Source organism: Melozone crissalis, unplaced genomic scaffold, assembly GCF_028551555.1.
Source record: "Melozone crissalis strain CALT ecotype California unplaced genomic scaffold, PUWL_Pcris_2 ptg000129l_1, whole genome shotgun sequence".
NCBI lineage: Eukaryota > Metazoa > Chordata > Aves > Passeriformes > Passerellidae > Melozone > Melozone crissalis.
In genome coordinates this window covers 135,401-162,045 of record NW_026535903.1, presented here as the reverse complement: position 1 = coordinate 162,045, position 26,645 = coordinate 135,401, and the positions used below count along the sequence as shown (strand labels likewise).

General features: G+C 47.8%; 1 protein-coding gene across 1 annotated transcript in view; it reads left to right on the top strand.

The window, feature by feature from the left end:
* SLC39A11 (solute carrier family 39 member 11) overlaps positions 1-26,645 on the top strand; it is a 65,336-nt gene that overhangs the window by 7,396 nt on the left and 31,295 nt on the right. Inside the window, exons 4-5 of the mRNA XM_054293138.1 lie at positions 625-783; positions 14,819-14,969. Coding sequence (XP_054149113.1) covers positions 625-783; positions 14,819-14,969 — 310 coding nt within the window. The remainder of the gene's footprint in view (positions 1-624; positions 784-14,818; positions 14,970-26,645) is intronic.

The following is a 26,645-nucleotide window of genomic DNA, read 5'->3' as shown; positions in this document are numbered from 1 at the left end:
CGTTGGCAGGAGGTTTAGGTTGGAAATTGGGAAGGGTGTGGGGACACTGGCAGGGGGGTTTGGGGTGGAAATTGGGGAGGAATCCCCACTGATGGTGTTGGGACACTGGCAGGAGATTTAGGATGGAAACTGGGGAGGAATTCTCTGGAAGGTGTCCGGGGCCACTGGCAGGAGGTTTGGGATGGAAATTGGGAAGGAATTCCCAGTGAGGAATTCCCACTGAGGGGTGTCGGGGCACTGGCAGGAGGGTTTGGGATGGAAATCTGAAAGAATCCCCAGTGAGGGTGTTGGGACGCTGGCAGGAATCCCCACTGATGGTGTTGTGATGCTGTCCCAAGTGCCCACAGCAGCTGTTCTTGCCCCTGGCAGTGCCCAGGCCAGGCTGGACAGGGGCTGGCAGCACCTGGGACAGGTCAGGTGTCCCCTGCCATGGTGGCACTGGATGAGCTTTGAGGTTTTTTCCAGCCCACACCATTGTGGGGCTCTGAGCCCCCTGCCCAGGGGATTTCCTGGGGTCCCTTTCCCCAGCCCCCTCTGGGCTCTGCTGCTCCCTGCATCCATTCCTGCTCTGGGATTCCCTTCCCTCCCTCCCCGTGGCTCTCACTGCTCCCCTCCTGTCCCCAGGTGATGCTGGCAGCCTCCTACTGGTCCCTGCTGGCCCCTGCCATCGAGCTGGCCCAGGAATCCGGCACCTTTGGGGCCTTCTCCTTCTTCCCCGTGGCTGCTGGCTTTGCCCTGGGGGCAGCGTTCGTCTACGGGGCCGACCTGCTGCTGCCAGAGCTGGTGAGTGGGGCTGGGGGCTCATCCCAGTGTTCTTTTATGGGAATTGTGGGGCTGGGGATCCCATCCCCAGTGTTCTGTTATGGGAATTGTGGGGGCTGGGGATCATCCCACTGTTCTGTTATGGGAATTGTGGGGCTGGGGGCTCATCCCAGTGTTCTTTTATGGGAATTGTGGGGCTGGGGGCTGCTGCCAAAGCTGGTGAGTGGGGCTGGGGGATAATCCCAGTGTTCTTTTATGGAATTGTGGGGCTGGGGGATCATCCCAGAGCTGGTGAGTGGGGCTGGGCTTGGAGGGTCAGCCCAATGTTCATCAGTGGGATTGTGGGGCTGAGGAATCATCCCAGTGTTCATTTGTGGGATTGTGGGGCTGGGGGTTCATCCCGGTGCTGTCAGTGGGAATCTCAGTTTTGGGAGCTCATCCCAGTACTGGTCACTGAGAATTCCCAGTTTGGGAGCTCCTCCCAGTCCTGTGAGTGGCAATTCCCACTTTGGAGGCTCATCCCAGTGCTGTCAGTGAGGAATTCCCAGTTTGGGTGTTCTTCCCAGTGCTGGTCAATGGGAATTCCCAGTTTTAGGAGCTCATATCAGTCCTGGTCACTGGGAAATCCCAGTTTGGGAGCTCCTCCCTGTGCTGTCAATGGGAATTCCCAGTTTGGGGGCTCCTCCCAGTTTTCATCAGTGAAAATTCGGTCTGGGGGCTTATCCCAGTGTTCATCAGTGGGAATTCCCAGTTTGGGGGTTCGTCCTGGTGCTGTCAATGGGAATTCTCATTTTGAGAGCTCATCCCAGTGCTGTCAATGGGAACTCCCAGTCTGAGAGCTCATCCCAGTGCTGTCAATGGGAATTCCCAGTTTGAGAGCTCATCCCAGTGCTGTCAATGGGAATTCCCAGTTTGGGAGCTCCTCCCAGTGCTGTCAATGGGAATTCCCAGTTTGGAGGCTCCTCCCAGTTCTGTCAATGGGAATTCCCAGTTTGGAGGCTCCTCCCAGTTCTGTCACTGGTAATTCCCAGTTTGGGGGTTCATCCCAGTGCTGTCAGAGGGAATTCCCATTCTGGGCATTCCTGCCCTTCCTCCCAGCTGCAGGGAACACCAGCTGGTAGCTGGGCATGGTGAATTCTCTCCCAGATTAATGAATTTGTGATTTCCCTGAGCCCTGCCTGGCTCTGGCAGTGCTGGATGCAGTTCAGACTCTCTGAGCTCTGTTATATTTTTATAATCTCTCTGTTTTTCCCCTTTCACACTCGTGCCTTTGTCCTTCTGCTGGCACCTCCCTCTCTCACAGCTCAGGTGTGACCTCCCTGTGTCCCAGGGGCTGCACAGGCAGAGCTGCCAGCCCTGGCACTGCTGCTCAAAATACAAATAAATGGGGAGCTGCTGGATTCTGCTGCTGCCAGCACCAGAATGGGGCAGCCAGGGAAGAATTTCCACCTCATTTCCAAGGAGATCCTTCAGTTTTCACAATGGTGCACCCAGGGAAGAATTTCCACATTTCCAAGGAGATCCTTCAGTTTTCACAATGGTGCACCCAGGGAAGAATTTCCACACATTTCCAAGGAGTTCTTTCAGTTTTCACGTTGAGTTCAGTGGGATTTTCCTGCCCTGTGGTTGTGAGGAAGGAGTGGGAGGTTTTAGGAGGCTGTAGCACCAACCTTCCCATTTCCCTGGGTTTTGGAGAGGGGTCACAGCTCAGTCAGCTGTGAGGAGAATTGCTGGGTGTTGTGGGGTCACTGTGTCCTGGTTTGGAAAGGCAGGTGTGTGCTGAGGAAGGCAGGAGCCTCCCTTGAAATGAAAATTTCTAAATTCACTCTTTCCTTCCTAAATTCACTCTTTCCTTCCTAAATTTCTTTCATTCCTTCCTAAATTTCTTTCATTCCTTCCTAAATTCCTTCCTTCCTTCCTAAATTCCTTCCTTCCTTCCTAAATTCCTTCCTTCCTTCCTTCCTTCCTAAACAATTATATTTTTGAAATTAGGATGGGAATTTAGGGGCAGAGAACAGAGGTTGCATCTTCAGGATGGGAATTTTGGGGATATTTTGAAAAGAACAGAGGCTGCACTGCAGGGTGGGAATTTGGGGATGTTTTGGGGATATTTTGGGCAGAGAACAGAGGTTGCCACCTTCAGGATGGGAATTTGGGGGTGTTTTGGGCAGAGAACAGATGTTTCTCCTTCAGGATGGGAATTTGGGGTGTTTTGGGGATATTTTGGGCAGAGAGCAGAGGTTGTACTGCAGGATGGGAATCTGGGCACAGCTCCAGGCTGGATAAAAACCACCTCTAAAAGCTTTTACTGACTCCTTGTCAGCCCAGAAGGGTTTTCCTGGAGCACCCCAGAGTTTGGGGTTTGCTCTGGCACGGGAAGGGTTAAGCTCCCAGCAGCTGGAGCCATTCCACCCCTCACAAAAAGCAGATTTCATCTATCCCATCTTCATCTTTGCCTTTCCCCCGGGTGTTTGTTCATCCTCCAGCTGAGCAGGGGATGCTGGTGGGGTTGGCAAAGCTCCCCAAAGGATTTGAGGGCACTTGGAGGGCAAAAACACATCCCAGGGGCTTTGGAAAAAAAATCATTTCCTCAGATTTCCTGGCGTGGAACCTCACTTTAACCTGATTTTTCCTTTAAATGGGTTTTTTTTTGGGTGCTGATGGTGCTGGGTGAGCCTCTGGTGCCTTTCTTAAAAAGGGTTTGGGGCTCAGCACATCTTCCCTGCCAAAACCCAAAACCTCTCTGAGGGAAAGTTTTACTTTAAAAATTCACTGCAGCAGGTCCCTGATGGCTCAGCAGCTATTTGGGTCTGCTGAAAGGCAGAAGAATGCTGGAATTAAGTGTTATTATTCCCATCCTTCAGAGCTGTCGTGCAGCTCTGCTGCCTGGGGTGGGTTTGGTTTCAGAGTTTGGGGTTTTATTGGGTTTTATGGGGTTTTATTGGGTTTTATTGGGGTTGGGATGTGCTGCTTGTTCAGAATTTGGGATTTATTTGGGTTGGGATGTGCTGCTTGTTCACAGTTTGGGGTTTATTGGGGTTGGGATGTGCTCCAGAGGATTCCCAGCCCCTGGCTCCGAGTTTCAGGCATTCCCTGCTGGGTTTTCACGTCCAGGTGCAAATTGGCAGCACCAGGAGCTGGCCCAAAATGTGGAGAATAAAGTGACACAACCAAAAAAAGTCCATCTTTGTACTATTATTTTGTCCCTACAATATTAAATTGGATTAAATTAAATTTAATGTTGTTGGGAAATTAAGGAAATACAAAATATTTCGTGTTTTCCTACAAAAATATTGTAGGAAATTCAAAATACTCCTGCAAAATGTTGTAGGAAATTCCCCACAAGAAGCCATAAAGGGGCAAAAATAATGTGATCAAAAAATGGTGAAAGAAACATGAAATAGGATTGCTGTCAGGACTTCAGCAGAGTTATCTGTTCTGATTATGGATTGAGGCTGGTGATCATGGGAAAACTCGCAGATAATTCCTGCTTTTGTTGGATTTTATTCACCAAAAATAAGCCTGGCTTGCTTGCAGACCCCATCCCTGAGGGCTTTGAGGCTCTGTGGCCTCAATTCATTCATCATCTGGCCTGATATTCATTCCTGTGGCACTTGGGGACGCGGCTGGGGTGGCTCTGGGTGTTCTCAGAGGGTTTTTATCCACCCTCAGTGGTGTCACCCCTCTCTCAGGGTGGGTTTGGGTGCAGAGCAGCCCCTGGGGCTCCCAGAACTCCCTGATTTTGGATTTTGGTGGATCTCAGCCCCAGGGCAGGCAGGAATTGCCTGCTTTGCTCAGATTTCCTTTGCTCAGGGCAAAACAAACAGCAGCCCTGGTGTTTGTTTGGTTTTGTGCAGCCCTGGCCCTTTTCCACAGGCTGGGGGAGCAAGGAGGGATCTGGCTCTGGGGGGGAAAAACTTCGGGGTTTTTGGGGATGTAGGAAAGTCTCCCATTGGGAAACCTCCTTCTCTTCTATCTCTGAAATAACCCAGAGTTACCTGGGCGAGGGTTTAATTAATTTATAATATATGGTTTTATATATACATACATATATACATACACACATATATATATATATATATATAATACACACATATACACATAAATAAAAATAATGCATAAAATATATATAATGCATAAAATATTTATATGCATATTAAATATATATAATGTATATGAAAATATATAGTATATATAATATCTATAATTATATATATTATATAATTATATATACATATATATAATTTTATATATACACACATATATGATATATATAATGTATATAATAAATATGATCTAAATAAAATATAAATAATATAAATTTTTATAGTTTATATAATTATATATATGTATATATAGTTTATATATATACATATAAAAATATATACAATGTATATAAAATATATAGAAATAATATATATATAATAGATATAATCATATATATACACATTTATAATTTTATATTTATATATATACACACATACACATGCATCTACATGTATATATGTTTATAGATCCATGAGGGATTGATCTCTGCCTCCTGTCCCAGGTGGGATTTCTGCCCTGCAAATCCCTGACCACAAACCCACCCATGGGATCCTGTAAAAGACTCAGAACCCCAAAATGATTTTATTTTTCCATCTTTATCCATGAAAACCTGGCTGTTTCCCACCCCTGGGCAGCACTTTAGTGCTTGCGATCCAGTGGTGGCTGGGTAGGGATGGAATTATTTGCCAAAAGCCCCCACAAAATGCTAATTATCCTAATTTCTACCCGAGCATTTTGTTTTATTAATGGAGGTAAAGGCTTATTTACTGCCGCAGTGCAATTTGTCAGCTGCTCTTAATTAGGATTCTCTCTCATTATGCGTCAGGCGTTTGATAGAAGCGTTATTTGGGGGTGCTCTGGAGCTGGAGCTGCAGAGCTCCTGGTTGGGAGCTGGGCTTGGGGTTCAGTCCCTCCCGCCCTGCTCAGGTGTGTGGGGTTTGGGGTGGTGGGGTGGGAAATCCCTCTGGGAGAAACAGGGACAGAAATCCTGGCTTAAATCTTAAATCTTAATTCTTCCTTGCATGAGCTGCTGCTCTGCACAGAGCCCTCTCCATCCTCCTTCCCGTCTCCATCCTCCTTCCCGTCTCCATCCTCCTTCCCCTCTCCATCCTCCTTCCCCTCTCCATCCTCCTTCCCGTCTCCATCCTCCTTCCCGTCTCCATCCTCCTTCCCGTCTCCATCCTCCTTCCCCTCTCCATCCTCCTTCCCGTCTCCATCCTCCTTCCCCTCTCCATCCTCCTTCCCGTCTCCATCCTCCTTCCCGTCTCCATCCTCCTTCCCGTCTCCGTCGTCCTTCCCCTCTCCATCCTCCTTCCCGTCTCCATCCTCCTTCCCGTCTCCATCCTCCTTCCCCTCTCCATCCTCCTTCCCGTCTCCGTCATCCTTCCCGTCTCCGTCATCCTTCCCGTCTCCGTCATCCTTCCCGTCTCCGTCATCCTTCCCCGTCTCCATCCTCCTTCCCCTCTCCATCTCCTTCCCGTCTCCATCCTCCTTCCCGTCTCCATCCTCCTTCCCGTCTCCGTCGTCCTTCCCCTCTCCATCCTCCTTCCCCTCTCCATCCTCCTTCCCCTCTCCATCCTGAGCCTCCTTCCCTGGAGCAGGAATTGCTGGCAAGGCTGCTGGTGTTCCATGGGCTTCTCCCTTCTGGCTTTTCCCTCCTCCTGCTCTGACATTTTCTGGGCTTTTCCTTTCTCCTGGTCTGGGATTCCATGGAATTTTCCCTCCTGCTTTTCCCTTCTCCTGGCTCTGATATATTCCATGGCTTTTCCTTCCTCCTGGACCTGATATTCCACAGGCTTTTCTTCCCCCCTGGCTCTGATATTCCATGGGTTTTTCTCCACTTCTGGCTCTGATATATTCCATGAGCTTTTCCCTCCTTCTTGTCTGACATTCCCTGGGCTTTTCCCTCTTCCTGGTCCTGACATTCCATGGGCTTTTCCCTGCTGGCTTTTCCCTCCTTGTCTGGTATTCCATGGGCTTTTCCTTCCTCCTAGCCTAATATTCCCTGGGCTTTTTCCTCCTTCTGGTCTGACATTCCCTGGGCTTTTCTCCCCTCCAGGCCCTGACATTCCATGGGCTTTTCCCTCCTGCCTTTTCCTCCTTTTGGTCTGGTATTCCCTGGGCTTTTCCCCCCTCTTTCTCCCCTCCTGGCTCTGACATTCCATGGCTTTTCCCTCCTGGCTTTTCCCTCCTTCTGGTCTGACATTCCCTGGGCTTTTCCTTCCTGATTTTTCCCTCCTTCTTGTCTGATATTCCATGGACTTTTCTCCCCTCCTGGTCTGACATTCCATGAGCTTTTCCCTCCTCTTGGCTCTGGTATTCCATGGCTTTTCCCTCCTGGCTTTTCCCCCCACCTGCTCTGACATTCATGGGCTTTTCCCTCTTCCTGGCTCTGGTATTCCATGGATTTTCCCTCCTGGCTTTTTCCTCCTTCTGGCTCTGACATTCCCTCCTGGTCTGATATTCCATGGGCTTTTCTCTCCTGGTTTTCCCCCCCCCCCCTCCTGTCCCTGACATTCCATGGACTTTCCCCCCTCCTCCTCTGACATTCCCTGGGTTTTTCTCCCCTCCTGGCTCTGATATTCATTCCCTGGGTTTTTTCCCCCTTCCCCTCTGACATTTCCCTGGGTTTTTCCCTCCCGTCTCTGACATTCCATGGGTTTTTCTCCCCTCCTATCTCTGACATTCCCTGTTTTTTCCCCCCTCCAGGCTCAGCCTTTGCTCCCTGCATTCTCCTCTCTGTGTGTGCCTGGCCCAGGAGCGTTTCCCAGGAGCAGGGGATGATCCCTCCTGCACCACCCCCTGTTTATCCGGGCTCTGCCGCTCCCCAGCCCTGTCTGAGCTCGGTTTGAGCTCGGTTTGAGCTCAGTTGGTGCCTCTGAGGCTGCTCAGAGCGCAACCCCCAATTAATTCCCCCTCATGAAAGGCAAACCTGCCATTAGGGTGTCAGGAGGAGCAGGGGAGGCTCTGTCACTGCAGGAGCTGCTGCTGGGGGAATCCCAGCTCTGACTCACCAGGAGCTTTGGCTGCCTTTTCTGCTTTTTACTAAGCATGATTTTTATGCTTTTTATTGATGCTTTTTATTTCTTTATTAATAATCATATTATTATTGATTTATGCTTTTTATTTTTATATTATTTTTTATTTATTTATGCTTTTATTTCTATATTATTAATTTTTATATGATTTATTTTATTATTTTACTTTTTAGTTTTATTATTATTTATTTTATTTTATGCTTTTAAATTATTTTATTTTAGGCTTATTATTTCATTGTTCATTTATTTTTATATTATTTATTTATCCTCTTTATTTTTCTATTATTTTTATTTATTTTATGCTTTTTATTATTTTATTTCACGTATTTCTTACTTATTTTTTTATATTATTTATTTTATTTTTTATTTTTATCTATTGTATGTTTTTTATTATTATTTTATTTCATGTATTTATTTTATTATTTATTTATTTTTATATTATTTATGCTTTTTATTTTTTTACTTTTATTATTATTATCTATTTATGCCTTTTATTTCAAGACGGTATTTCTTGTTGGGACTCAGATGTTTATCAGCTCTTATCCCTGTCACAGTCTCACAAACCCTCAGTTCTGCAGCACAAACTAAAAATGGAGCCCTGTCTTTCTTTCTACAAGTTTTTTTTTAAAGATAAATTGTCTAATTAAGAAATGACACCTAAATTATTTTTATTTTTAACTCTTTAACTAAGTACCTGTGGCCCACAATGTGGATGTGGATTTTTATAAATCCATGGAGGAGAAGGTGAAGAAGGAGCAGCCTTGGCCCTAAAACCTCCAGCTTGCTTTATTACTATATATTATTACTTTATTATTATATTACTATACATTCTATTACTATATATATAGTTTATTACTATATATTCTATTTCTGTCTATATAATTTATTACTATATATTCTATTGCTATCTATATAATTTAATACTATATATTCTATTACTATCTATATAATTTAGTACTATAACTATATATAGAATTTATTACTATATATTCTATTGCTATCTATATAATTTAGTACTATAACTATATATAGAATTTATTACCATATTCTAAACCCTTAAACCCTGAGGTTTCCCACCCTGTGATGTCGCACACTTCTATCAAACTCCACACCCGTAATCTCAGTTTTAGAGTTGAATTTTGGAAGCCTCTCCACGTCAATGCAGAGTTCTCTTGGGGGTCAGTGCCTGGCAGCACAGAAAACCCAAAATTCTCAGTAGTAACCAGGTATTTTTATTGTATTTTTTAAAATTGTATTTTTGTTGTATTTTTTATTTTTATTGTGGGGGGAGTTTTTTGTATATTTATTGTATTTTTATTGTATTTTTATTTTTTTAAATTGTGTTTTTATTGTATATTTTTAACCAGCCTTTCTGGGCTGATGAGGATGATGAGCAGCGAGTGTGCATTTCTCCCAGGCTGTGCTGGGCTCTCCTCACGTCTGCAGGGCTGCCTGAGCGCCCAGAGGAAGCCGTGTGTTAAAATAATCAAATTTAGCGCTGCTGCCTCTTCATTTGGGGCTGATGGATGCTGCCCGAGCCCTGTGCATCCTGCCAGAGCTCCAGAGCCGCCCCTCCCCTCTGCACAGGGAAAACTGGGCAGGAACGAGCTGGGAATTGAAGGTTTGTTTGCTTTTCCCTCTCACCCTGGCAAAAATCCCGTGAAAATCCACGTGGGAAAAGGGGTGGGACTGGCCAGGGTTTGGTAAATGTGTGCAGGACAGCTCCTGGTGATCCCAGCTGGTTGTTAAAATCTCATTTTGTGGGGCACAAACCCCTCTGAGGGTGCAGGGAAATAAAAATCCCCCAGGGTAAAATAAAAACCCCCCAGGAAAATCCCCCTCAAGGTCTGGCTGTGGCTGGAAGAGGCAAATCTGCTCCCAGCACTCATTGGTTATTAAAATCACAATTAAAGTCTCACTTTGTGGGGCACAAACCCCCTCTGAGGGTGCAGGGAAAATAAAAATCCCCCAGGATGAAATAAAAACTCCCCAGGATAAAATAAAAATCCCCCAGGATAAAATAAAACCCCCCCTCAAGGTCTGGCTGTGGCTGGAAGAGGCAAATCTCCTCCCAGCCTACACTGGTTATTAAAATCCCAATTAAAATCTCATTTTGTGGGGCCCAAACCCCTCTGAGGGTGCAGGGGGTGTGAGGAAAATAAAAACTCCCAAGGATAAAATGAAAATCCCCCAGGATAAAATAAAAATCCCCCCCAGAAAATCCCCCTCAAGTTTTGGCTGTGGCTGGAACAGGCAAATCTCCCAGCACACACTGGTTATTAAAATCTCAATTAAAATCTCACTTTGTGGGGCACAAACCCCTCTGAGAGTGCAGGGGGTGTCAGGAAAATAAAATAAAACCCAGAAAATCCCCCTGGAGGTCTGGCTGTGGCTGGAACAGCCCAATCTCCTCCCAGCACAAACTGGGAGTGATCTCCACCCCAGCTGGTTTTGCTGGGCTCAGATTCCCTGCTTGGAGCAATTATTCCCAATAATTCCCATTTTATTCCATTGCAAAAATGAATTTTGCTGGTTGTGCTTGGGGCTTTTCCAGGATTCCTGGCGGGCAGGAGTTGGTGACAGTGACAGGAAACTCCTGATGCTGCAGGGATGGTTTTGTTTTGTTTTCTTGTTTGTTTTTTTTTTGTGGCCAGAGCAGGGGAAACATTGCTGTGCTTTTGTTTTGGTCTGGCTGAGGTTACAAAAGCCTGGTTTGGGTGTCAGCGATGGCCCCTGATGTTCCCTGTGCCCCTTATTTCAGGGGATGTGATCCCAAATCCCTGCTTTCCCTAAAAGGATACATTTTTTAAATCTAAAAAATGGCCTATTTTGTATCAAAAAGGGTCCCTGTTTTCAGGGATGTGATCCCAAATCCCTGCTTTCCCTAAAAGGATACTTTTTTTTTTTTTTTTTTTAATATAAAAGAATACCCATTTTTATAAAAAAGGTTCCCTTTTTTCCAGGGAGATGTGATCCCAATTCCCTGCTTTCCCTAAGAGCACTATGTTTTTTAAAATCTAAAAGAATACCCATTTTATATCAAAAAGGATCCCATTTTTCAGGGGGATGTGATCCCAAATCCCTGCTTTCTCTAAAAGGATTATTATCATTATTATGTTTTTTAAATCTAAAAGAATACCCATTTTGTATCAAAAAAAATCCCTTTGTTCAGGGGGATGTGGTCCCAAATCCTTGCTTTGCCTAAAAGGATACATTTAAAAAAAAAACCAAAAGAATAGCCATTTTATATCAAAAACAATCCAGTTTTTGAGGGGGGTGTGATCCCAAATCTCTGCTTTCCCTAAAAGGATACTTTTTTTTTAATATAAAAGAATACCCATTTTTATAAAAAAAGGATCCCTTTTTTTTCAGAGAGATGTGATCCCAAATCCCTGGTTTCCCTAAAAGGATACATTTTTTAAATCTAAAAAATTACCTATTTTGTATCAGAAAGGGTCCCTGTTTTCAGGGATGTGATCCCAAATCCCTGCTTTCCCTAAAAGGATACTTTTTTTTTAATATAAAAGAATACCCATTTTTGTAAAAAAAGGATCCCTTTTTTTTCAGAGAGATGTGATCCCAAATCCCTGGTTTCCCTAAAGGATACATTTTTAAAAACCTAAACCAATACCCATTTAATATCAAAAACAGTCCCTTTTTTGAGAGGGATGTGATCGCAAATCCTTTCTTTCCCTAAAAGGATTATTATGTTTTTTTTTAAAATCTAAAAGAATATCTATTTTGTATCAAAAAGGATCCCCTTTTTCCCATATACAGGATCCCCTTTTTCCCATATATAGTACACCTTTTCCCCATATAAAGGATTCCTTTTTCCCATATAAATGACATTTTTTCCCATATAAAGGATCCCTTTTTTTCCTATATAAAGGATCCCTTTTTCCCCATATAAAGGATCCTTTTTTCCCCATATAATGGATCCCTTTTCCCCCATATAAATGACATTTTTCCCATATAAAGAACATATTTTTTCCCATATACAGGGCACGTTTTTTCCCATATAGAGGACACCTTTTCCCCACACAAAGGACACCTCTTTTCCTACATAAAGGACATTTTTCCCCCTCATTTTCTTCTCCACCAGGCTCAGGCCAGCCCCACACTTCACTCCAGCAGCACTGGGAGCTCCCACATCCCAGAACAGTTTTTCCTCCAAGTTCTTCCTGTCCAAGCCTCTCCCTTTCTGCACTAATCAACCCCCGCGGTTATTCCAGCAGACACTAATTACTGCCACCGACTAATTAATGCCATTGCCTTTCCTGCTCTCCCCGCAGTGATGGGAAGGCACTGACACCAATTAAAGGCTCCTGCAGGCTCGGGGCTGGCATCGTCCTGAGCTCTCCTCAAGGGCACCAGGACTGGCACAGATTGTCCCCAGCCCCAGGGAGGGCACCAGGATTGGCACAGATTGTCCCCAGCCCCAGGGAGGGCACCAGGATTGGCACAGATTGTCCCCAGCCCCAGGGAGGGTATCAGGATTGGCACAAAGTGTCCCCAGCCCCAGGGATGGCACCAGGATTGGCACAAATTGTCCCCAGCCCAATGAGGGCACCAGGATTGGCACAAAGTGTCCCCAACCCAGGGAGGGCACCAGGATTGGCACAGATTGTCCCCAGCCCAATGAGGGCACCAGGATTGGCACAAAGTGTCCCCAGCCCAATAAAGGGCACCAAATCCAGCTGAGCTTCCCAAATCCAGCTGGGATTCCTGGAGGTCACCAACATTGTCACAAATTGTCCCAAATTGTCCCCAGTCCAGCTGAGATTCCTGAAGGTAATTCTGGCATATGAAAAGCAAATCCAACACCATATCAACTTAATTTTGTATCAGTGAAAGAACTGAAATTCAGACTTGCAGTGTTTCCCATGCGCTGAAGGTGTTGAGGGTTTTTCTAATTTCAGAAAGGGAAATCTCCTTTTTCCCTCCTGGCTCTCATCTGCAGGATTTGCTGAAAATTTCCTCCTTTCCTCAGCATCCATGAGATCAGCTGCCATCTCCTCCTTGAAGCCATCTCCCTTAGAAAACTTTCTCTTTATGTCTGATGTGGGAAAACCACACCAGTATTTCTGCCATCCTGCTGAGTGTATAACTTAAAGTTTATCCATTTTGGCTAAAAGCTATGGCTAGTCAGAAAATAGGGGTTTTTTTCAGTCTGAAATTCTGGCATATGAAAAGCAAATCCAACACCATATCAGCTTAATTTTGTATCAGTGAAAGAACTGAAATTCAGACTTGCAGCGTTTCCCATGCACTGGAAATGTTGAGTTTTTTTGAATCTTCTTTTTCCCTCCTGTCTCTCATCTCCAGGGTTTCCTGGAAATTTCCTCCATCTCTCCTGTCTCTCATCTCCAGGATTTGCTGGAAATTTCCTTTTTCCCTTTCCTGTCTCTCCCAGTCTGAGGGATTGGATCCCAGCCCCTCAGGCTGGGTCGGTGCAGGTGAGCGCTCCCAGCTGAACTAATGCAGATCTGTCATTGGTATTAATGGCCCTGCTCAGACTCGTTATGCAAATGAGGGGAGAGGAGCTGATTGGGTTATTCATCTTTAACCTTTGTTTGGGTCCCTGTGACCCCCCCCAGGGAGCTGCTGTTGCTGCTGTGCCTCAGGGTGATGGTTTGTGCTGCTGGCCTGGCCCCAGGGCTGCGCCCTCACTGCTCCTGGGGGGTCACACCTGGATATCCATACCTGGGGGTGCTCCTGGGTGATCCCACCTGGACATTCCTCCCTATGGATGCTCCTGGGGATGATCCCACCTGATCCCACCCAGACATCCCTCCCTGGGGGTGATTCCAGGTGATCCCACCTGGATATGACTCCCTGTGGATGATCCTGGGGGTGATTCCAGCTGGACATCCCTACCCGGGGGTGTTCCTGGGGTGATCCCAGGTGATCCCACCTGGACATTCCTCCTTGGGGGTGCTCCTGGGGGTGATTCCAGGTGATCCCACCTGCACATCTCTTCCTGCGGGAGCTCCTGGAGTGATCCCATCTGGACATCCTTCCATGTAGGTGCACCTGGGGGTGATTCCAGGTGATCCCACCTGCACATCCCTCTCTGGCCATGCTCCTGGGGTGATCCCACCTGCACATCCCTACCTGGGGGTGCTCCTGGGGTGATCCCTGGTGATTCCAGGTGATCTCACCTGCACATCCCTCCACAGGGGTGATCCTGGGAGTGATTCCACCTGGACATTCCTCCCTGTGGATGCTCCTGGGAGTGATTCTAGGTGATCCCACCTGCACATCCCTCCACAGGGGTGCTCCTGGGGGTGATCCCACCTGGATATGACCCTCTGGGGGTGATTCCAGGTGATCCCACCTGCACATCCCTCCCTGTGGATGATCCTGGGGGTGATTCCAGGTGATCCCACCTGCACATCCCTCCCTGGGGGTGCTCCTGGAGGGATCCCAGCTGCACATCTCTCCCTATGGATGCTCCTGGGGGTGACTTGAGGTGATCCCACCTGATCCCACCTGCACATTTCTCCCTGGGGGTGCTCCTGGGGGTGATTCCAGGTGGACATCCCTCCCTGGGGGTGTTTTTAGCCTGGCTGTGGGGTTGTACTTTGAGGTTTTAGGGTGTACTTTGAGGTTTTAGGGTGTACTTTGAGGCTGTGGGGTGTGCTGTGAGGTTTTGGGGTGTGCTTTGAGGTTTTGGGGTGGTTTTGTGGTGTGTGGAGGGGCTGGGCTGGAGTTCCCCAGGAGCTGTCTCTGCCCCACCCCTGGAACTGTCCCAGGCCAGGTTGGACCGGGCCTGGAGCACCCTGAGCAGTGAAATGTGTCCCTGCCATGGCAGGGGGTGGCACCGGGTGGACTTTCAGGTCCCTCTCCAGCCTGGTGCAGTGCTGGGAGCTGCTGTGGCCCATCCCCATCAGCCCCAGCCCATCCCCAAGCCCTGGGCACGGGGCTGGGGCAGCTCTGGGCCGTGCTGACCTGTCTGCGTTGCCTTGCAGGGGTTCCCTGGCGCTCCCCACGCCGCCCTGGCCCTGAGCTGCGAGCACAGAGCCCCGAAGGAGAAGCAGGAGCAGAGCCCTGGCTGGGATCTCGGCGGCAGCAGCAGCAGCGAGCTGGCCATCAGGATAGGTAGAGCTGGGCTGCAGCCAGGCAAGCATCCTGTCATATCCCACACCCCCAGGGCACAGAGCCCCCGCTGCCTTTCCTTTCCTTTCCTTTCCTTTCCTTTCCTTTCCTTTCCTTTCCTTTCCTTTCCTTTCCTTTCCTTTCCTTTCCTTCCTTTCCTTTCCTTTCCTTTCCTTTCCTTTCCTTTCCTTTCCTTTCCTTCTTCCTTTCCTTCTTCCTTTCCTTTCCTTTCCTTTCCTTTCCTTTCCTTTCCTTTCCTTTCCTTTCCTTTCCTTTCTTTCCTTTCCTTTCCTTTCCTTTCCTTTCCTTTCCTTCTTCCTTTCCTTTCTCTCCCCTCTTTCTCCTTTTTCTTTCTTTTCCTCTCCCTTTCTCATTTCCTTTCTCCTTTTCCTTTTCTTTCCTCTCCCTTTCTCATTTCCTTTCTCCTTTTCCTTTTCTTTCCTCTCCCTTTCCTTTCTCCTTTCCTCTCCTTCCCCTCTTGCACTGTCTGCCCCATGAATTATTTATTTCCCAGGATCTCTCTGTGCTGTGCTGCAGGAGTGAAACCCTGGGGTTATTTCCATTTCTGTCACTCCTGGGGTTATTTCCATTTCTGTCACTCCTGGGTTATTTCCATTTCTGCCTCTGTCCCTGTGGCCCCCCCAGTCCCAGCTGTCCCCCCTCATTCCAGAGAGTGGAACACGCAGTTCTTTCCTCCTTAATCAGGTTTTAAAGAAGGAATTAAATACATTTGGGTGCCTCTTTGGGCTTCCCCAGGGTGTGTTTGGGGTGGGTGCTGGGGACAGCTCCCCTGAGACAGCACAAGTGGCTCTTCCTCCACTCAACAGCTCTCCAGGAGACAGAAATGCAATTGAGCCAATTAATTTTATTTCTCCTTAATTATTTGCTCAAGATTGTGCTTTAAAGCATCACGGGTGCTTTAAACTGGGAGCAGATTGATTTGCAGGAATGATTTTCTTTCCTTTTGCAAGGAGTTGCTCTGCTCCCCTCTTAATCAGCCTCCTTTATTTACCCACATTGCTTAATTACACATTTCCTAAAAATGCTGCGAATGCTGGGGGTTTCAGCAGCAGCCTGGCTTTTTCAGAGGGATGGGAGGATTTTTCCTGCTCCATGCAGGGATGGGAGGATTTTTCCTGAGCTTTGCATCCTCTGAGTCCTTGGGAGGCAGCTGCAGGGGGTTGGTGTTTTTGGCAGGTGGAAACTTCCCATCTCGGGCACAATTTAATTTTATTTGGGAGGCAAAGCAGAAGTGCTCAGCCCTGCAGCTCTCAGCAGCTCGAGGTTTTTATGTTTTCATCTCCTTTTAGTTATTGCAGACAATAACAGTGCAAATGGTTTTGGGAATAGAAAATTTCCATTAGGCTTTGTTGCTTTTTTTCCCCCCTCTCTCTGGGGAAATGGTGTTAAGGACAATACATTAATTCTTTTATTGTCTTTTCCTTTTTCCCCCCCTTTCTTTCTGGTGAAATAAACTGGGTATTTTCACAAAATACCCCCAGCTTTCCAGGAAAGCTGCTTTCCCCAGGGCTGGCTATTGCAGGCCTGGCTCTGGGGAGGCTCTGGGAACATAATGGGTGTTTTCAAAGTCTAATGGGTACTAAGTGGAATATTTCAGGCTTAATCACTGTTGAATCATTGACCCTTCCTTCATATTTACATCTTTTTAAATCGCTGAAGCTGTGAAAACAAAGGAAAATCCCCAGAGCAGCAGCTGCCCTGTGCTGCCTGGGGAGGGATGGGGGGCAGAGCAGGGATGGGAAACGTGGGAAATGGGAAATGTGGGAGCAGGGATGGAAAGGTGAGAGTTAAGAAGGGAAATGTGGGAGATGGGCTGGAAAATGGGAAGTGTGGGAGCTGGGATGGAAATCTGGGGGAAGGGATGGAAATGTGGGAGCTGGGATGGAATTGTGAGAGTTAAGAAGGGAAATGTGGGAGCTGGGATGGAAATGTGGGAATCAGGATGGGAAATGTGGGAGTTGAGATGGAAATTGGGGAACTGAGAAGGGAAATGTGGGAGCTGGGATGGGAAATGTGGGAGTTGAGAAGGAAATGTGGGAGCTGAGAATAGAAATGGGAAGGGAAATATGGGAGCTGAGATGGAAATGTGGGAGCTGGGATGGAAATGTGAGAGTTAAGAAGGGAAATGTGGGAGCAGGGATGGAAATGTGGGAGCAGGGATGGAAATGTGGGAGCTGGGAAGGAAATGTGGGACCTGGGATGGAAATTTGGGAGCTGTAATGGGAAATGTGGGAACTGGAATGGGAAATGTGGGAGCTGGGATGGAAATTTGGGAGCCAGGGTGGAAATGTGGGAGCTAGATGAGTTACAGGGCTGCCGACTTTCCTGATGGCTCTCTGGTATCTCAGGTAAAATTTTAGTTTTCCTGTAAGGTGCAGCTCCTAAATCCATTTGGATTCATAAATTTATGGATGAAATCGTAAACTTAATTGAAAGTGAAGTAAAATTTCAGCCCTTCATCCCAAATCCTTTGGCTTTCCATCACCTGTGTTTGCTGGGCTCTGCTCCAACCCCTCTCCAGCCTGTCCTGAATAGAAAAAAGATTTTTTGGGAGTTGCTAAAAGCTGCCCGTGCCTGTTGGCTGCCTGGATTAAGGTGTGTGCATCCCTGGGAAATGCAGAATGAGTGGATTCGCCCTGAATTGCACTGAAAACTCTGTCTAGACTGGTTGATGAGTGGGATAATCACCAGGCTTTAATTACTGCAAGGGAGAGAGAATCCAGCCTTGTCTCTGAGAGCTCTGGGTAGGCAAAGGCTGTGCTGGGATGGAGCTCTGGGGTTTGGGGATGGAGGTCTGGGGTTGTTCCCACTGGTGGAAGTCCTCTGGTGTGGTGGTGTTCACAGGGGTCCCAGGATGAGGGAAGAGATGAGAATCTTGACTCCATGTTTCAGAAGGCTGATTTATTATTTTGTGAAATATATTATATGAAATGAAAATTATATACTAAGATTATACTAAAAAAATAGAAGAAAGGATTTTATCAGAAGGAGGAAAGGAAAGGAAAGGAAATGATAATAAAATCTTGTGCCTCTCAGAGAGTCCAAGCCAGCTGGGCTGTGATTGGCCATTAATTAGAAACAACCACATGATACCAATCACAGATGCACCTGTTGCATCCCACAGCAGCAGATAATCAATGTTTTTCTTTTCCTCTGAGGCCTCCCAGCTTCTCAGGAGAAAAATCCTGTGATTTTTCATAAAATGTGGCAAAAGGATTTTTCATAAAATGTGTCTGTGACACTCTGGGGTGCCAGGAGTGCCTTGCCCTGCTCCTGAACCCCCTGGGCATCCCATGCTGCTGCCTTTCCCAGGTGTTCCATGCAGAGGAAATGCCAGGGCAGGGTCAGGCCGGGCTGCAGGCCGGGCCTGACCCCGCTGCTGTGTTCTGGGGCGGTTCCCAGAAAGGATTTCCAGGCAGCAGAGCCCCTGAAACCCGAGCTGTGCCTCAGGGCAGCTGCCTATGGAACAGCTCCTGCTGCTGATTCACAGCCCAGCCCCGGGGCTGAGGGGGAGATGCTGCTGCCAACCCTGCTCTGCTCCCCTGCAGCATCCCCTGCGGCTGGGAGGGCACTGCAGGGTGGGTAAAACCCCAAATGCCCCCTTGGTGCCCAGGCTCAGTGCCCAGGGAGGGAAGGGAAGGGCAGCAGGGATTGCTCAGATCCAAAGGAATGGATGAGGAGAAGCAGCAGGATCTGTGCTGGTCAGCATCGGCCCAGGGCCAGGGATGGGAGTTTGGCTCCTGGAGGAGATTGTACAGGAGCCTGGAGGGACTGGACAGGGAGGAACAGCTCCAGAGTGATGGGGAGTGGGTTTGGGATGGATGTGCAGGAGTAATCCATCCCTTGGAGGGCAAAATCCATCCCTGACAGGGCAAAGTTCTTCCCTGGAAAGGCAAAATCCATCCCTTGAAGGGTGAAATCCATCACTGGGAGGGCAAAATCGTTCTCTGGGAAGGTGAAATCCATTCCTGGAAGGGCAAAATCCGTCCCTGTGAGGGCAAAATCCATCCCTGACAGGGTGAAATCCATCACTGGCAGGGCAAAATCTGTCCCTGTGAGGGTAAAATCTGTTGCTGTGGGGACAAAATTTGTCCCTTGGAGGGTGAAAACCTTTCCCTGAGAGGGCAAAATCCTTCTCTTGGAAGGCAAAATCCATCCCTAGGAGGGCAAAATCTGTCCATGTGAGGACCAAATTTGTGAGGGCAAAATCCTTCACTTGGAGGACAAAATCCATCCATGGGAGGACAAAATCCATGAGTGGGAAGGCAAAATCCATCCCTGTGAGGATGAAATCCATCCATGGGAGGACAAAATCCATCCCTGTGAGGACGAAATGCATCCATGGAGGACGAAATGCATCCATGGGAGGACAAAATCCATCAATGAGAGGACAAAATCCATTCCTGTGAGGGCAAACCCCATCCCTGGAAGGGTGAAATCCAACCCTAGAAGGGTGAAATCCTTCCCTTGGAAGGCAAAATCCATCCCTAGGAGGACAAAATCCTTCCCTGGGAGGGTGAGGAGGGGCTGGGATGGAATTCCCAGCTTGGAGCACCCTGGGCTGGTGTGAGGTGTTGCTCCCCTGGATCATTTCTAATTTCCCTGGTGCCTGTGGTGCCTCTGGCTGCAGCAGCGTGTGAAATCACTGCTGGCACAGCCAGGCCCTGCTGGAATGACTCACTTGGTGTTTGCTGGGCAGTGATTTAGGAGCTGCTGCCCTGGCATCCCTGCCTGGCTGCTCAGGAGCAGCTCCAGACGGATTTCAGCGCTGCAGAAACCTCCCCGTGCTGGCAGCAGCCTCTGTGGGAAATGAAATTTGGTTAAACTCGTTACTCAAACGAGCTGGGAGCTCTGGGGGACCTGCCCACAAACATCATCACGTAGAAATTATGTTTTTTTCCCTTTAAATTGGAGCTGCTGTATCACATCTGAGGCCCAGGTGGGGATTTGGGCCCCTTGCAGCAGCATCACCCCTTCCTAAGCTCATTCTTTGCTATTTTTTCCTTCTTTTTCCCCTCCAAAGGAAGTTTTCATGCACCAGGGCTCATTCTTTGCTGTTCTTTTCCTTATTTTTCCCCTCCAAAGGAAGTTTCCATGCACCAGGGCTGCCCCAGGGGCTGCACAGGAGGGGAGGCAGAAGCTGCTCATGCAAAATCTGCTTTTCTCAGTGAGCTGGGGAGATAAAGAGGAGACCAAAACCCCTTGGGAACCAGCACAGAGAGAGGGCAGGAGCTGAATTTTGGGCTTGGCACTGATGCTGGAGGCAGCACATCAGTGGGGCTTCTCCTTAGAGCCAAAAAAATCCCATTTTTCCCTGTTTATTTTAAAAAAGAAGGGGAACCCTGAGGGAAACCCTGCCCAGCTCTCTCAGCCTGTGGATTTTCTCCTCCTTCCCTGAGCAGAAGCAGAGGCTGTGAGGGAGAAATGATGGATCCAAACCCTGGGGATTGATTGGGGTCATTGAGCCAGAGCCTCATGAGTGCATCCAAAAGGTTCATTAAGCCCTTGTAGCTTATATAACATGAAACTCCTGCTTGAAAAGGAGTGAAAATGAGTTAAAAAGGGGCTGTTGCCCAGTTTTTAACCATCCCAGCCCCTTCCCGAAGCATTTCAAATATTTATTGAGCATCCCTGGCAGCCTGGGCTCCTGCTTGGCTTTTATAGCCTGGGCTTTTTCCATCTGCAGGATCTGGGATCCTTTTTCCTCCTGCAGGATCTGGGATCCTTTTTCCATCTGTAGGAATTGGGATCGTTTTTCCATTTGCAAGAGCAGAGATCCTTTTTGCGTCTGCAGGAGTTGGGATCCTTTTCTCTCTCCTACAAGATCTGGGATCCCTTTTCCCCCCTGCAGGATCTTGGGATCCTTTTTCCATCTGCAGGATCTGGGATCCTTTTCCCTCCTGCAAGATTTTGGGATCCTTTTCTCTCCTGCAGGATTTGGGATCCTTTTCCCTCCTGCAGGATCTGAGATATTTTTTCCATCTGCAGGATCTGGGGTCCTTTTCCCCCCTGCAGGATTTTGGGATCCTTTTTTCCCCTGCAGGATTTTGGGATCCTTTTCCCCCCTGCAGGATTTTGGGATCCTTTTTTCCCCTGCAGGATTTTGGGATCCTTTTCCCCCCTGCAGAAGTTTGGGATCCTTTTCCCTCCTGCAGGATTTTGGGATCCTTTTCCCCCTTGCAGAAGTTTGGGATCCTTTTCCCCCCTGCAGGATTTTGGGATCCTTTTCCCCCTTGCAGAAGTTTGGGATCCTTTTCCCTCCTGCAGGATTTTGGGATCCTTTTCCCCCCTGCAGAAGTTTGGGATCCTTTTCCCCCCTGCAGGATTTTGGGATCCTTTTTTCCCCTGCAGGATTTTGGGATCCTTTTCCCCCTTGCAGAAGTTTGGGATCCTTTTCCCTCCTGCAGGATTTTGGGATCCTTTTCCCCCTTGCAGAAGTTTGGGATCCTTTTCCCCCCTGCAGGATTTTGGGATCCTTTTTTCCCCTGCAGGATTTTGGGATCCTTTTCCTCCCTGCAGAATTTTGGGATCCTTTTCCCCCTTGCAGAAGTTTGGGATCCTTTTCCCTCCTGCAGGATTTTGGGATCCTTTTCCCCCCTGCAGAAGTTTGGGATCCTTTTCCCCCCTGCAGGATTTTGGGATCCTTTTTTCCCCTGCAGGATTTTGGGATCCTTTTCCCCCTTGCAGAAGTTTGGGATCCTTTTCCCTCCTGCAGGATTTTGGGATCCTTTTCCCCCTTGCAGAAGTTTGGGATCCTTTTCCTCCCTGCAGGATTTTGGGATCCTTTTCCCCCCTGCAGGAGCAGCTTTCCCCTCCCTGAGTGGCCGCTCTGCTGAGATCTGTGCTGTGCTTTCCTTCCCACCTGGTTTCCATTCCCACCCCTTCATTCTCCTGGCAGCTCTGGGTGTCCTGAGCCCGTTGTCCATGGCCAGGCCTCCCCTCTGTGCCCCAGCCCGTGGGATATGGCACAGGATGATGGAACATGCCTTTCCCCAAAAATCAATGGTTCAGTTCCTCCCCCTCCCACAGGAAGCTCTCCCAGATACAGATATTGATTGCTGAGCTAAAAGCCGTGTTTGGATCATGATTGCCCTTTAAATCACTGGGGCTGGGGGGTTTGCACCGTAATTACTCTTTGATTCACTGGGGCTGGGGGGGCTGGAGTGTAATTGTTCTTTAATTCAGTGGGGCTCGTGGATTTGTGTTTAATTGCTCTTGAAATCAGTGGGGCTGGGGGGTTCACTTTAATTATGCTTTAATTTAATGGGGATGGGGGGTTTTATGTTGATTTTTTTTTTTAATTTAGATTTTTGTTTTGATTTTTCCTTTATTGTAGTTTTTCCTGTTATTTTCCCTTTTAATTTTCCTTCTTATTTTCCTGTTACTTTTCCTGTTATTTTTCCTTTTACTTTTCCTTTTACTTTTCCTTTTACTTTTCCTTTTACTTTTCCTTTTATTTTTCCTTTTAATTTCCTGTTATTTTTCCTTTATTTTTTTCCTTTTATTTTTCCTTTTATTTTTCCTTTTATTTTTCCCTTTATTTTTCCTGTTATTTTCCGGTTATTTTTCCTTTTAATTTCCTGTTATTTTTCCTATATTTTTTTCCTTTTATTTTTCCTTTTATTTTTCCTTTTATTTTTCCTTTTACTTTTCCTGTTATTTTTCCTTTTATTTTTCCTGTTATTTTTCCTTTTATTTTTCCTGTTATTTTTCCTTTTATTTTTTCCTGTTATTTTTCCTGTTATTTTCCCTTTATTTTTCCTTTTAATTTTCCTGTTACTTTTCCTATAATTTTCCCTGTTATTTTTCATTTTATTTTTTCTTTTCTTTTTCTTTTCCTTTTATTTTTTTTTAATTTCCCCCTGTTATTTTCCCTGTTATTTTTGCTTTACTTGTTTTTTACTTTTGTACTTTTATTTTTATTTTTGCTTTTCATTTATTTCGATTTCGATTTTCCACGCCCTGCTGCTTTTTCTCATCTCTAACTGTTTGCCAGCTCCAAGCCGAGCCCCTTATCTCTGAACCCGCGTTATCTGCAGGGCCCAGAGCTGAGCAGATCCTGCCCATCTGAGCAGCTCCGGGCTCACCCCCGGCCCCAATTCCACCCTCCTGGGTGATGCTCAGCGATAAAACCCCAACCCCAGAGGGGGAGCGGAGCTGGGATTTCTGCCCTTCAAAGGCTGCCATGGATGTGTGGCAGCAGATGGTGTGAGCTGCCTCAAAGTCGGCCTGAATTGCCAATTAAGTGTAATTAAAACGGGGCTTATTTATTTGTTTGGCTGCCAAGGGGGCGGCGTTGCTTCCCTTTGAACCAGGGGCTGGGCCCTGGAGCTTCCCTGCTCGCAGGGGCTGGGAGGGGATCACAGGAGGGGCTGGGAATTCAGATTTATCCTGGAAATGTTGTGGGGCTTTTCCCAGAAAGAATGGAGGGGATCACAGAAGGTGCTGGGATTTTAAATCCATCCTGGAAATGGTTCTGGGGCTTTTCCCAGAAAGAATGGAGGGAATTACAGGAGGTGCTGGGGTTTTAGATTTATCCTGGTTCTGGGGCATTTTCCCAGATGGAGGGGATTACAGAAGATGCTGGGATTTCAGATCCATCCTAGAAATGGTTCTGGGGCTTTTTCCAGCCAGAATGGAGGGGATTACAGAAGATGTTGGGATTTCACATCCATCCTAGAAATGGTTCTGGGGCTTTTTCCAGCCAGGGATTTCAAATTTATCCTGGTTCTAGGTTTCTTTCCAGCAGAATAGAAAGGATTACAGGAGGTGCTGGGGTTTTAAATCCGTCCTGGAAATGGTTCTGGGGCTTTCCCCAGCCAGAATGGAGGGGATCACAGGAGGTGCTGGGGTTTCAGATTGATCCTGGTTCTGGGGCATTTTCCTGTCAGAGTGGAGGGGATTACAGGGGATGCTGAGATTTCAAATCCATCCTGGAAATGGTTCTGGGGCTTTTTCCAGGCAGGGATTTCAAATTTATCCTGGAAATGGTTGCGGAGCTTTTCCCAGCCAGAATGGAGGAGATTACAGGAGGTGCTGGGATTTCAAATCCATCCTGGAAATGGTTGTGGGGCTTTTCCCAGCCAGAATCCCTCTCTGGGGTGGGAATGGGGGCAGTCCCATCCCAGGAAGAGGCAATTTGGAGGATTATTTTGGTTTTATTTGAAATGGGGCTGGAAAAGGGAAAAATCCCCTGCCCACAGCTGTGGGTTGGAACTGGATGAACTTAAAGATCTCCTCCAGCCCATGCCATGATTCCATCCCTTCCCAGGTGGATCTCAGCACTTTCCCTGGGCACTGAGGTGGCTCAGGGGTGTTGGCTGTGCCCTGGGTGCCCGATCCCTGCAGGATCTCCATCCTTTCCTGCTCCCTGTCAGTGTTTCCCTGCAGTGGGGGTGTCACATGCCCTGAGCAGGGAGCAGAGGAGCAGCAGGAGCAGCCTGGGGTGCAGAGTGGGAGGCTTTTTCCATGGAAAGGCACTTTTGGAGGGATCCTTTATGGGAACACACAGGGAAGTGGAACGAGGAGGAATCTGTTCCGTGTGTGCTCCCAGCAGCTGAGTCATGCCTGCGTTCCCACCTCGGGCTCAGGAACATCCATTTGGATTCTGAGGAGGGAGAAGAGCCCAGCTCCTTGTGCCACAGACCCCAGGCATGGCTCAGATCCATGCTTTATATGGAATGGGTTCTGGAATGGGTGCTGGGATGGTGGCAGGAACATTTGGGAATGGCAGGAACATTTGGGAATGGCAGGAGAAGGCTCTGGGGCTGCTCAGGGTGGGCAGCACCCACCCCATCCCCATCCCCATCCTTATCATCCCAGCCTGGTGCTGTGCGGTTCCTTCAGGGGCCTCGTGCTCTGGTAATTCCTGGAGAACAGGCTAAAATCCAATCTGTTTGTCCCTCCACAGGGAGCTGCCATTGATTTTGTGAGTCCAAGGGCTGAGAACAAAGGAGCACTTTATTTATTTTCCTCAGAAATCGATTCCTTGTTTTATTTCCCCAGCTCTGAGAGGGGCCCCTTGTCCCAGCTGTGTGCCAGCCCCAGAGTGGGAAGTTGGGATGAGGGTGGCAGCTCCTCATCCCAGCTGTGCCTCTCCAGATGTGGGTTTATCCTAGAGATAAATGGGAGCTGCTGAGCAGCAAATGCAGCCTGAGACTGGAGGAATTCCTTCTAGGAATGGTGTGCAGGGAAAGGGAGCTTTAAACTGCCAGACGGCAGGGATGGGTGGGATATTGGGAAGGGAGGATGGGGAGGATGGAAAAGAATTCCCAGAGATTAAATCCATGAATGGGGAGAAATGCTGGGCAGGGGGCACAGCTGTGGGGGTTCAGGTGTTCCTGAGGGTGCTGGGATGGTGGCAGGAACATTTGGGAATGGCAGGAACATTTGGGAATGGCAGGAGAAGGCTCTGGGGCTGCTCAGGGGGAGCAGCACCCACCCCATCCCCAGCTCCATCCTTATCACCCCAGCCTGGTGCTACGTGGTTCCTTCAGGGGCTGTGTGTGGTTCCTTCAGGGGAACCACCTTTTATTTTTCTTTTACTTTTTTTTTTTAACTTTTATTTTTATAATAAGTGACAGCACCACCAGGGAAGGGCATGGGGAAGGTGAGATAAGGTGGCAATAAATGGATTAAATCCATCAATGGGGAGAAATGCTGGGCAGGGGGCACAGCTGGAGGGGTGCAGGTGTTCCTGGGGGTGCTGGGGTGGTGGCAGGAACATTTGGGAATGGCAGGAACATTTAGGAGTGGCAGGAGCATTTGGGAATGGCAGGAACGTTTGGGGATGGCAGGAACATTTAGGAATGGCAGGAATGTTTGGGGATGGCAGGAACATTTGGGAATGGCAGGAACGTTTGGGGATGGCAGGAACATTTAGGAATGGCAGGAACATTTGGGAGTGGCAGGAACGTTTGGGGATGGCAGGAACATTTAGGAATGGCAGGAACATTTGGGAATGGCAGGATTCTGTGGGGATGGCAGGAGCATTTGGGAATGGCAGGAGCGTTTGGGGATGGCAGGAGCGTTTGGGGATGGCAGGAACATTTAGGAATGGCAGGAATGTTTGGGAATGGCAGGAGAAGGCTCTGGGGCTGCTCAGGGGGAGCAGCACCCACCCCATCCCCAGCTCCATCCTTATCACCCCAGCCTGGTGCTGCGTGCTTCCTTAGCAGCCCCTGATAAATCCCACTCTCCTTTTCAAGTGCTTTGGAGTGGTTTTTCCTGCCTTCCCTCAGAGCCTCTCCGTGTCTGATCCCTCTCCCATCAGAAGCTGCTCCCTGCCAAGGCTGGGAGACGTGAGCTGAGGAAATGAGCTGATTAAATTAACTGGGATGTGTAAAATTTCTGCCTCAGATGATTCAGCCGAGCCCTTCATCTGCTGGGAGCTCTTTGAGGAGCTCTGGGAGGGGAGCAGGAGCTCGTTTGCTCACAGGACCTGGTGCATGTAATGACACCGAGCGTGCTGCTGCTGCTCCTGGCCCTGAATTAATCCTCAATCAGGGAGCTGGGAGGTCAGGGAGGCTTTGGGAATTAGCTCTGTGTGCTGCCAGCAGCACCTCATGTGGGCCACGTGTTGGCACCACGTGCTGTATCACCCCTGGTGTTATTTGGAATTTTTTATTTTGATTTTCCTTTATTTTTATTTTCCCTGTTAATTTTTCCCTGTTATTTTTT